The 12506-nt window shown below is 40.0% G+C and overlaps 1 protein-coding gene across 5 annotated transcripts in view; it reads right to left on the minus strand.

Moving 5' to 3' along the window:
- KIF13A (kinesin family member 13A) overlaps window positions 1–12506 on the minus strand; it is a 103503-nt gene that overhangs the window by 15353 nt on the left and 75644 nt on the right. For 3 of the 5 annotated variants that reach the window (XM_040084538.2, XM_040084500.2, XM_040084519.2), the window contains 12 exons: window positions 9511–9673; window positions 8730–8870; window positions 6943–7092; window positions 6621–6785; window positions 5891–6064; window positions 4918–5069; window positions 4671–4803; window positions 4430–4576; window positions 3387–3425; window positions 1997–2096; window positions 1779–1905; window positions 781–836 (listed from right to left, as the gene is read on the minus strand). In XM_040084538.2, coding sequence (XP_039940472.1) covers window positions 781–836; window positions 1779–1905; window positions 1997–2096; window positions 3387–3425; window positions 4430–4576; window positions 4671–4803; window positions 4918–5069; window positions 5891–6064; window positions 6621–6785; window positions 6943–7092; window positions 8730–8870; window positions 9511–9673 — 1547 coding nt within the window. The remainder of the gene's footprint in view (window positions 1–780; window positions 837–1778; window positions 1906–1996; window positions 2097–3386; window positions 3426–4429; window positions 4577–4670; window positions 4804–4917; window positions 5070–5890; window positions 6065–6620; window positions 6786–6942; window positions 7093–8729; window positions 8871–9510; window positions 9674–12506) is intronic. The other 2 variants (XM_040084528.2, XM_040084510.2) reach the window with 1 other exon arrangement.

Raw genomic sequence — 12506 nt, forward strand, 5'->3', positions numbered from 1 at the left:
AACCAAATAAAAACATTTGTTGTGAGCATAGATGAAGGAAGAGGGTATTTCACTTTCCAAAAGCATCAGCTAAAGCAGGTATTGATGCATTGCCTATACAAATATGTGTAGTAGCCCTCTTCAGTGCTAGATGTGGTATGGCCTGTGGATCCTCCTCTGCTTTATGTTCAGGTTTATAATTAGACTTGCTTCCTGAACAGTCTTTAAATGTGGAGCTACCTCTAGTCTCTTGTTACTTACACTGTGAATTTGTGTCAAGAATATATATCAATATTCTTCTCACATTTAGAACTAAATACCTTCAAAGGGTATTTAGATTCTCTTTAAAAAGCTCATTATAGCCCTAACTCAAGTCTTCATTAAATGAGCTGTTCAAGACTCTCCAGATACATCAGTGGAAGGAGCTCTGAAAGCACCAGGAGATTCTCCACCAGTGCTTTAATAGCATGCGCTATTAATAGCATGTACATTAAAACATTTACAGGATTTCCTCAGCTGCTGTTTGACTCAAATTAAGCTTGCTTTCTTACACTATTTTCTGTTGTACAGCCTATCACTGTACTCCTGTGTTCCCTGACTTTTATCTTTATGCTAAAATAATTGTTCTTAATTATGCCAACATATGGAACCAGAAGAAAAACCCTTTACAAGCCATATCAGACAGCATCATTTCCAGGACCTGTTTGATTTCTTATACCTTTCAGGGTCATTCTTCCATTTAACAGTTTATTCCCTCCATTTCCCCCTCCACAAGTTTCTTAATCTGCTTTTACAACATACCATTCAGATCAAGGAAGAGGACAGGTATATGTGTTTCCATTCCTGCAGGTGGAATCCTGAAACAAAGCAAACTGCTGGCCAACAAAGAAGGCAAATTCATACCTAAGCTAATTTGGGCAAACAGATCTCCATGCAACACTCATTAACTGTAACCAATGGCTAAAGCTGTCAACATTTTGATGGCTACTCTGAATGCCTGTGTGGCACAGACAGCATTTTGCGTCTCTACACACAGAGCTAAACCTAGAGCTCTGCCAAAACTCAATTCACACCACACAGCATGTGGCAGTTGCTGTGAGGACCAGTTTTAAACATCCTGTTCTGTTCCTTATGAGGTTAACTGCTTGTAGTCATCTCATATATAAAGATCAGCAACCCTCCAAACAACTGGGTATTTAACTACTGGCAGTCTTTATATCCAACAAACACACTTTTAGCTATATGTCCACAGCACAGCAGTATTTTTTGTCCATACTTTCCCAAACCTGACATGCTGCACTCCTCGTTTTTGCATGTCAGCTCCAAAGATCTCAGTTAAAACACAAATTTAAATGAAACAAAAGACAAATATACTACAAATTCAGATGAAACAGAGAACACATCCTTTGAAATCAGAGTTTCTTCCCTCTCCACCCTTTATCAATGTCATTATCACATGTTCTACCATTCATCTTTCAATCAGTCCTTTTCTGAAAGGAATCAACCGACTGGATAATTGTCTCCATTGTATAAAGTTGCAAAATACTACATTATATTCAAAGGTGATTTTCAAGCCTCAAAGGCTATTTCAAAGCTACTTTATGTAATAGCTTAGCTTAGCAAATCTTTCTTACATTCAGAACAGCACCTGACCTTCTAAACTTTCTGTCAGCTGAATGCATTTTGTAGCATCACAGGAGAACACAGGGAGCTCCAAAACATCCTTAGATTTGTACCTTTGCAGCATGCACAGTTTATGTACAAAAAGCTGGCAACTCCAGTGGCTTTTCTGAACATACCAATTTGCAGGGGCACCGGGAATTCCACTGCCTGGTGCTGGCACAAACACTGCATTCCTCTCTTCCGTCAGCCCTACCCACTGCTCCACCAGCCGGGCCTCTCGTTCTATATCACCCTCCGATTTTTCTGCAGTGGAAGAGATTAGGATAACAGATGAGACACACTTTTTGTGGTAGAGGGCATAAAGTACTTAAAATAGAGACCTCAAGCTGCAAACCTTGTTTGTTGCTGATCTTTTGGATCTGCTCATCTAAGTATTCTCTGCGTTTTATTAATGCATCAGACCACCTTTCTCGTACACAGTTCAAATCTTCTTCCTAACATGGAAATAGAGAAGAAAGTCACTACACTACGTGGGTAAGAATAAAGGACAGTGAATTTTGTGGCAGTTTAATCAGAATTTATATAAAATGGCTTGCATGATGCAGAAAACTTTTTTCCCCCCGAATGACATGCACACTAATTAAGCACCTCATCACCCATGAAAGGAAGTTTATTTGCTTTTAAGTCTCAGATTTCAACAGGAGAAAAGAAAATGTGACTGCCTCTGCTGCTGAACAGATTACATACCATGGGCTAATCACTCACAGAAGCGGCAATCAAACTTTTGACTAGCATATGGAAGAGGAAAACCTAGTATCATCAGTTGATCATAAGTTCTCCTGAAGATTAGACAGGTCAGTATGCCCTCAAACCTGCACAAAATTCCATTGCTAGCAGCTGCTATCAGTGCAATTAAAAGATTTCTCATGCAAACAAAACCCATCATGCAATCATGCTTTGTGGTATCACAGAAAATCTGGTTGGTTCTTCTCTGTGATATGTCAGGAAGCGCATAAACAGCCCGCAAGAAGTTAGTACCTTAAATTATATTTTCGAGATTGCTAGGAAATTTAACACATCATCTTAAGGGATGTCAGCATTGTCAGCTAACTGGTTTTACTTCTGTATGACTGCCTATTAGAAAAAAAGTCTTCTATGTGGAAACTGAAATTTATTTTACTTTGGGGGGGAATTTCCTCTTCTGCTCTTTGGCACCTTTTAAAATGAGTCTTCTATTACACTGTCTAAATTGTGACTTATCACACAGAAAAACAGGGTCAAGGTTGGGTTTTGTGCAGATAAAAGAAAATGGCTTCACTGAAGCTTCTGTATCTACTCTCCATTCACATCCTCCACCCTCACTCAAGCATTTCAGAAAACTGCACAACATAAAAGTTTAAGATATTTTCTTTAGAAAACAAACAAAATATCCTATGCTGCATAATTTGCCTGGAAAAGATGCCTGCAGCTGCTGGTTCTTTTCCCTGTGATATTCATCGGAAACTGCTTTCAATCTAAAATAAAGTTTCAAAGCTTTTATTCCCATAGCAATTCATGTAGCCAGTTAGGAGAGCTGACTGCAGAGTACCAGAGAAGAGAGGACACTGTAGGAGTATAAAGTCACAAGGTAAACTGAAATAGCAGTGTTTTATAGCCCAGGTAGCCTCTAAAACACACAGCATATGTGTATTTCAAAGCCGCTTTTGCTTGTTCATTTGAGAGTTGCTGGCCATTAGCATTAGCTGTGCCCCATGCCGCAGGATTGACAGCAACAGCAGCAATACCTGGTAACTATCCATATCACCACCATCATCCTCCTCCTTCTGGTAGGAGAAAATACATTTTGTAAAACACAAAAACCCATGCATTTCACTCAATAGAAATTCACAGAAATAACCCAAAACATGAATACCAACACTTCTGCCACAACCTTGTAAAATGTTAAAATCAGTACACTACACTCAAGTAACTAGTCTTATTAATAGGTAGAAAGACTTTTTTTCATTAAACTGTAGCAGGTCAGCCATGATTTGAGTATTAGTGAATAAGTTTATTAAAAAAATAAATTAATTAAACACACCCCTCCCCCCAGCCCCGCCAAACTCCAGTACCAGAAAAATGACTGAGCAAGCAGATCACCAATCTCAAGTTCTACAGTTTCATCTAAATCCAAGGTTACAATTATTTGTGGAACTGAACGCAAACCTTTTGACAAAAGGCACCTTGCTTCCCTGGGTGGCCCATTCCACTTGTTCTTTGCCATCACTGTTAAAATCATGCTTTATTTCCAATGTGAATTTGTCCAGTATCAGTTGAAATAATTTATGCTTCTTAAGGACCTCCTTGGCCATGTGGAATAGCCCTTTCACAATTCAGTAATGACTGTTTTTGATTCTTATCAAGCAACAACTTGGTGCTTTTCAAAAAGCTAAATAGTATCTCACTACATTTTCTCTACTAAATTTCTTCTCTTTTTTTCCTTTTCCCCTCCTCAACTTTCATCATCCCTGGAAGAGAGGGAAACTAATAGCACTAGGAATCTAGTATTAATTATCTCGACACACAAAGGTAGGAACAATTTCCATATTCCTTCTGTTCTACCACACTCGGTACTTTATCATTCATACATTGAGCTATAAGCAAATAAAAAAGAAGCAGGTTTAGCACCACAGGGTCAAGTTCCATGTGTTAACCTCAAACACATGTAAAACTGTTCATATACCAGTGTGCAAATCACATACCAGTGTGCTAAGGTCCCTTTTGGAATTATGTTGGGCTGGGTCTAAAACAGCAGGACCACACCAAACTGAGAAATTAACTGCCTTACCTGGTAGCTGTCCAAACCCCTTTGCAGTTTGGTTGATCTGGCAGTCACCCCACCTACAGAGACTGAAAGAATTGCTTCTACCATGAGAGGCAACGTTCCCGAGTGCTGCACGGGTTTCACTGTCACCTGAACTCTGCGTGAATGACCCTAAAGAGGAAATTGAGAGGGAGAAAGAAACTAAGAATGAAATTCAAAAAAATCAATTTAAGTATGAATAAGATGACAAGGAAAAGATATGTACCTGCCTAAGCTGGAAAATTCCCCCTGTGTTTACATCTTTTGCCTGATGGAGTTCAACTGCAGTGTATTCACCCATCTCATTCAATTCTTGTATGGAAATCCACATTTCTATTCTTCGAGTTACTTCATTCCACCTAAAAAGACATCCCCATAACAACTCATGGTTGCCTCAAAGTATTTTGGGCACCACAGGAATTAAAATACTTTTATAAACGTGATGGAAGCATTAATTTGTAATTTATTTATACCTGTCTCTCAGCGTCCTAGTTTTTGCATGAAGAGAATCAACTTCCCAAACAGAGCTGCCATTGCCAGTACACCTGTGACCCCACACCTCAATAGCAAGAGCTCCTTCTGAAATGAACTCCAAAAACTCCTCGGTGACATTCACCACATAGTCCTGGCAATGAGAAAAACAAATCACATTCAACCATATTAAATAATTGTATCTCCTCAACTTGATTGTAAGGACACACCAAACAACTAACCTCCTGCCTGATAAAACCATGCAGTTTGCATCACACAGCTCGACTCTGGACATGAAAGTTGTAAAACATCATCATCTCAGCAATTCATGCTCCTGCATACCACATTTCATACCTTGAAAATTTCCCTAAGAGTGGTGTCTCAGCTCCAGGGATCTCTTTTAAGCTACTGAGCTTACCAAACAAGTATATAATCAGGTGTCATTATATAAATGATAGCTTTCTCGACATGTTGAAGATAACATCTGAATTTAAAACATCACTAATCAAAAGATCTTTCTCTTTCACTACATTTTGACAAAGTGATGTGTCGCTAGACGGACACGAAAAGAAAGACACTCACGCAGTCATGTTATCAGAGCAAAAGGAGAGCGCTAGATTCTGGACAATGACCGGGGATTGGAGAATGAGGTTACTACCTCTCCGACCCCACTTGTCAAACTAAAAGTCCATCAATTGTCCCTCCTCCAGAGACGAATGTGAAAACAATCACTTTGTTTATGTTACAATCTGTGAGAAACTCCACTACAAAAATGCAAACAATCAGAAGGCTGAAAATCAGGGCAACAGTGATGAAGTGAAATACGGCATTCTTAAGTATAGTTAAAAAGTCATTAGTTACATGACTTGGCTCCCTCCTTCTTCTTCCCCCCAGGGAAACAAGGCTCATACTCTAAACAGTTTCTCTCAAATGTATGACCCTCCTGGTAATACTATTTTGTAATAAAATATTTACCTTACAGTGAGAGAAGGTCACCGTAAAATGAGCATCTTTGCTCTGAGGTGAAGGCACATCTGGATCTACCACTGGTGCTGCTACTGTTGACTCGCATTGATCCCAAAATGTGTATTGACAAAAGACAAAGTTGGATAGGTTAGGTGGCAGTCCTGTTGCCTCTTTTATTTTTACCTGAGGAGACAAAACCAATGTTGTCATGAATATGACTGTTTCATCTTCAACTGCAAATTGAAAACCAACAGCCAAGAAGATTTAAAGGACAGTTAGTATGTTCCCATTTAGGAAATCTGATTTTGCATATATAGAAACAGAGATGTAAGGGCCTCACCCATGCACATGTTTTGTTTGAGGAAGCTGATAAGATTGAGTGGAGAATGAAATGCTTTATCACAGAAGAAATTAAATCCATACACTACCCAGAGATACTACATTAGAAGACCAAACTACAAGAGAGATAGAGGGCAAAACTGTTTCCCCTTCTGTGTCTGTAAAGGCTAGCCCTTGTAACACCAGTATTTATGGTGCAGATGTACATCTACTAGAAACCGACACAAACTAAATCAGCTGCTGGCAACCACTGAGTGACCTACCCTGAGCTGGAACAAGAGAAGTCCTTTCAGAGACTTTTCAGCAAGCAATAGTCTACACAGCCTAGTATTTTACATCAGACTGACTACTTAGTTACAGAGGCCTGAAACTATAAACTTCATCAGGCGTGCTCACTCACCCTGCAGGAGAGCTTTTTTGCTCTGTGAATTATTTCTCCATTGTTATCCGTGACTTCCAGACTCCCACTCTCACTGGAGTTCTCAGACGAGTCATCTCCTTCTACCACACGCTCTGGGACAGACCCGGTGACACGCATCACTTCAACGTGCAGCCGCCCTGCCACCTGAGGGCAATTACACAGAGAACATAAGGCCACTTGAAAAACTCTTCCTCACTGGGGAACAAGGCAGCAGCAGGCACCATTTGCTCGCTAAACCCCTGGTGCACAGGGAGCACAAGGAGTCCCGCAGGAGCTCTCAGCGTGCCCAGCCCGGCCCTACCTCGCCCTGCTGGCTGATGATGGGCACGGCGTACTGCAGCTTCACGTCGTAGAAAAGGCACTCCAGAAACACGTTGGCCACGCCGATCAAGTTGTGGTTCTCCTGCGCTTCGTAGAAAGGATCACCTCTCTTGCTAATCAGCTTCCTTATCTGTTTTAGAGATGATGAAAGAGATGTCACAAAACCACCAGCATGGGAACAGGAGATCAAATAACATCATAGCGTTAAAAGATCATGGCACAAAAATTACTTCATCACCCATCTTTGTTCCTTCCTGCTACACAGGCAGAAAGAGACTAGAATCACATCACAGATTTGAAATTAAATCTTTGAGATAAAACATTATACAATCCTTTCTTTACTAAGGGATACAATAATATGATGACCTGCATATTTTAGCAATGTCAAGGCAAAGCAGACTTTATCATGAGCAACTAAAGTAGCCATTGATTTCAAGATGTTTCACCTTTTCTGCTCTGTTTACACTTCTTAAACAAGAGGTCAAGCCACCCTCAGGTCGTGCTGGTCTGGCTGCTGGCTACCACTACAAGGGCAAAGGGAAGGTGCAAGGATGACTCCTACTAAAGCCAACAAAGTGTTCTTACAACTCCCAGAGAGCTGAGATCACACCTGCAGCATTCCCCATACAGCCACAAAGAATTCATGCAGATTCCTAGCACGATATGCACTCCTCAGTGAATCTGTTAGTTCCTTCCCTTCTTCTCCTCTTTTGTCTTCAACACATGCATTTGACCTACGTGTTTCTATGTAGCACATAGAACACATGCATTATGGACGACATAGGTCATGGAAGGAATGATCCTGGCTCAGGCAGACATAATGTATTCAAATATGCGCTATCAGTTCTTACTAAAGTCAGCAGCAAAATCATCGTTGTCTTCAATGGGCACAGATGAAGTGCTTGACCTCCCCTGTGTTATGATTTTAGAGATTCCCATTGTCCCGTCCAAAGCATGTAACAAAGGCACAAGAGTTGTTCAAACATATTTAAGAATGATTCTTGATACAAGTAATTTAGGTGCTTCCTAACAGCCATAAAACAGTAAGATATATTTCCTATGCCCTTCTGCCTGGATGCTTAGATGATGTCTTCTGGAATACCAAATATTACATCTCTTTCCCATAAAAAACAAGTTTTTGCTAAATCTCATGCTTATTTGCGAAGGCTAATGTGCTACTTAAATTCTCACAAAACATCACTTGGTTTTGATGGAAATACTGATGTAGACTAAGTATGTTCAATTGATTTCTTCCCTGCTTTAAGGCTGAGCAATATGCAAATGAAATCAAAGAATATTTCCTAGTTTAAAATCCAATTTTATCCCACTATTATGTTCTGCACCTTGAGTGTATCTAAGCAGCATCCTTGTTAGCTTTGACACTGACTGCAGTGTAATAATTTTACTTCTAATGCAGCTTGCTGCTTCCATTCAGAGTGGGTGGTCATCTGCATGCCAGGTAAACGCATGCTCTTAGCACATTGTGAGTCACTACCCAGCACAATTATAACTGACCTCAGCACACTTACACAAGTGAGATAGGACATACCTGTGGTTTTTTTATGCATGGGCATTTTGAATATTTACTATTAGTCATACTGGTTTTGTTCTGGGTTTTGGTTTGTTTGTTTTTGTTTTTAAAAATAAAACATAGTACCCTAACCTTTCATACACAAAGTCATTGCACTTGCTCTCTATAAAATATTAAAAGGGGTTTAAAAAAAACCAAACTCAATCTTTGATCCATTTTAAAAATATATAAATTACCTCGGGAATTTTCTCCTTCCATTCTTGATAGAGGTCTCTCATGTCAATCAACTTGTTCTCTAGTTTCTCAATAGTCCACACTTGAGTACCTTTCCCTTTTCTTCTCACTTGAATTGCAGGCTCGCTTACTATTGCACCCCTCTAAATCAGAAGAAAAAACAATCAGTGCAGGAAAGGTGTATGTAAGCAGTTTAACTCTTCACTCAAATTGCATTCCTAGAAAGGAATAAAATACAGAACACAAAGTTTCTCTCTGCGTGCCGGTCATGCTACTTCTGTCCTCAGACACAGCGTGGCCTAGACACATCTCCAAGGATCCAGATCTCTTTATCCTTCTCAAACCATGACCATTCCCACAGGAGCATGAATACACTCAATCAAAGCCCTTAGGACAAGCATGTTATCCTAATTGCCCCTATATTTACAGCAGCAGTGTAAAAACCTTTAAGACACAAAATTGTAGGAAACTGTAACAAACCCCATTAATTTCTGCAGTCATAACTAAAATGAAGGTTCTGCAGCAACAGGACCGAAATGTCTATTCATAATCTGCATGCACATACAGTGATCACCCACTTGAAAACAGCAAGAGCCATACTCAACCTTCTTTTGCCATTTTTACCCAATTACTCACTTTCAGCACATTAATCAATACTTCTATTTCGTCAGTGCATAATCTAACAAAAGTAACACTTTATTGGCTCAAGCTGGATGAGTGCTACATATGTCTACAAAGTTTAGCTGCAAAGCTACGTTTTGCAGCATTCTTTGTTATCATTACCTTTTTGTTGGCACTGAGGTTTTCAGCAGGGATCTGAAGTGTTACTTGATAATCTGTTAGCTTACTCATTTCTTCTGCTAAGAAGTTTGCTTCTCTCACCAGAGTATTTGCCTTTACTATTTGCTCTCGAAGTTTAGCCAGGCTCTGTCGAAACAATTCATCCCTGTGGTGCAGTAGGTAACATGAAAAATACACAGAAACCTATTTCTATTATTGGAAAGCTGCAAATAGAGGTGCTAACAAAGCCTTTTCTGAAACAAGTTTAAGAGGAAAGGCTGAGTATCATTGTGTCACTGAACACAAAACACTCAGTTTTATTGAGGGAAAGCAGAGATCACTTACTAAACAAATTATTGTTGAGGCACGTCTAGTACAGTGATGCCCAAATAAAAGGTCACAGTAATATGGGAGCTGGTACAGTGATGATTTGTTTAAAGCCCTGAGGACATTTTGAATTTTCAAGAAATGAAATAATTGCAGTTGTCTGTGTCTTTAATCTGGAGCCCTGTTTCACAGAATCTACCAGTCCCAACATGTGAGACTTCATCTTGATAAAACCTGCTCTTCCTCAGACCATAATGTTAGAGCCTGCATTCGCTGCAGGCCACAGCTTTGTATCATTTCCAGGGCTTTGCAGTGACCACAGACCTCCCCCCACTTACTCAAGCGTAGACATTAAAAAAATATAAATAAAAAAAAAAATCTTAAATCCTATTTACCCAAGGTATCTATTAAGTAACAGATGAATGAGCACAGGTTAAAGCCTGTGCACTCAGTTTTTGGACAAACTCCAAAGAGGTTTCTCAGGCCTGTCTGAGCAAATCTACTCTAATGCAACACCTGGCAAACCTGCTATGACACATACTATACATACACCTGTGTACTAAGATATGTCCTCACCTGGGATTCTCATCTTTAAATTACCTTTTAAAATGATCATGATTATCCCCTGAGCAACGTTCATTCTGCCTTTCTTTTAATCTCAACAGCACTTACTGTCTCATCACCTTTATAAAACTCAAGATCCAGCTTTGGATATTTCAGTCCCCAGCTCTCCCCTGTATGACTTTTTTTAGCCTTTTTATGCAAAATCCTACTGAAATACGGTACATGTTGGGCACATACACTTCTCACTTCTACGAAACACCTTAAATTATACACTACTGTAGGAGGAACAAGGGCCTTCCTATGAAGTGTCTGCTGCTAACATGCCCCTCAGTCACCAATAGACTTCTACTTGAGTGGTTATTTTTTGCCAAAAAATCCCAAGGAATTCCTAATTCAAACTGCACTCTGACAGTCCCCTGATTCAACCAAAGTGGTAAACAACCAGCAGTGTTAGCAAACAGCCCTAAATTTTAGCGCCTTCAACATGCTAAAATATGCAGCTTTGTCTCTCTCCGCTCCCCAGCCTAGGTTTCCAATAGAGGTGGGTTTTATTGGGTCTTAAATAGCTGCTACTATCAGTGGATTTTTAGTAACTTCCTCCACATCTCCTCCCAGCATTAGATGGAAAATTCCTTTCCCTCTGCCTCTTGTTTCAGTTATCCAGGCTATCAAAATTAAATAAGCAATTCCAGCTCATGCAAGTGACACATTCCACAGACAGCTAAAATTCTGGATTCACACGGCAAATTAAGGTAGTCAAAATTGATCACAAGAAAGTATTTGATACTGAGAGTGCACTACACCTACAGCCACTGTAAGACAACTGCCTAACTTGGGAAACAAAGTCAGCTTTTATCTGTATGTAAGTGCTGTAAGAGCCAGTGGATCCAGCTACAGCCAGTCACTTCCTCAGTCTGGGACACCAGCATCTGGAAAGCTTTTTGGGAAGCTCCCACACCAAACATAGCTAGATTCTTGAGAAAGGAATGGTTTAAGACTGTAAGGGAAACTTACAAGTAACAACCTATTATTATGGGCAGTTCTTATAACAGTTGTGTTCTTTTGGACACAGATGTGCCAGAACCCTTCCAGAAAGTTAAGCATAAAAAAAAAAAAAAAAAAAAAAAAGTTCAGATGGGATTTCTTAATTCTTACTGCATTAAACGTATCACAAGCTCCACTAGGGTATTAACGGGATCAAATTCTCATTGAACATGAAATCCTGAAACAATCATTGAAGCCAGACAAGCAGAAACAACTGCCACTCACGAGGTACAAGGTACAACTGCAAGTCTCTGGGATTCCCAATGCCAGACACAGCATGTGCTGGACTAAACCCCTGCTCCAGTACACCACCACCCCAACAAATAAAATTTGTTCAAAGTTACAATGGGTTAACTTTATGCCAACAGGATTTAACACCAGGCCAGGTATCACCTGTCCTTCCAAAGTCAGCAGAAAGCGGGAATAACCTCTGTGCAATGCATTCCAGCTGATCTGACAGATAGAGCCACATCTGCCCACATCTGATCCCTATCAAAATAATTTTGCTGGCCAATCCAGTAGAGCTAGGCTTCATTTGCAACAGCAACAGAGAGACAGCTAAAACTGCACCAATCAAACCCCTGCAATCCAAACTCTTGGAGCTTTTGCACAATTTTACATCCAGTCTTCCCATTCTTCCCAGGATTTCTTGCCCTCTGGCCAATCGGCTGGTAAACATCCTCTCAACAACATGTTGCCATGCTTTTACAGCAGAAACCACTCAAAGGGGTTTTCTTTCTGGTTTCTTATTTAAATTTTTTTTCCCTTTTTTTAGCAGCCAAAACCTCTTCTAGAACTACAAATAAATAAAAAGTATACCTAAGAGGATCTGCTGGAGGACAGGAAACTGCTAAGTTCTTCCAGAAAACTGCTTATTCAATGGCAGTGCCAGCAGAACATTATCGGACTATTCGTGGAGCGCCCCAAAGAGAATCCATTCTCCTCTTTTTTACAATGCAGCAAAGTACAGGCTTCAAGCAGTTATACAGAGTAAAACATTCACCCATGAAATTCAGAGGAAAAACTACTTCTTGTTCAAAGCACAGCTCCTCCTTAGAAACGTC

Source organism: Hirundo rustica, chromosome 1, assembly GCF_015227805.2.
Source record: "Hirundo rustica isolate bHirRus1 chromosome 1, bHirRus1.pri.v3, whole genome shotgun sequence".
In the NCBI taxonomy this organism is placed as follows: Eukaryota; Metazoa; Chordata; class Aves; order Passeriformes; family Hirundinidae; genus Hirundo; species Hirundo rustica.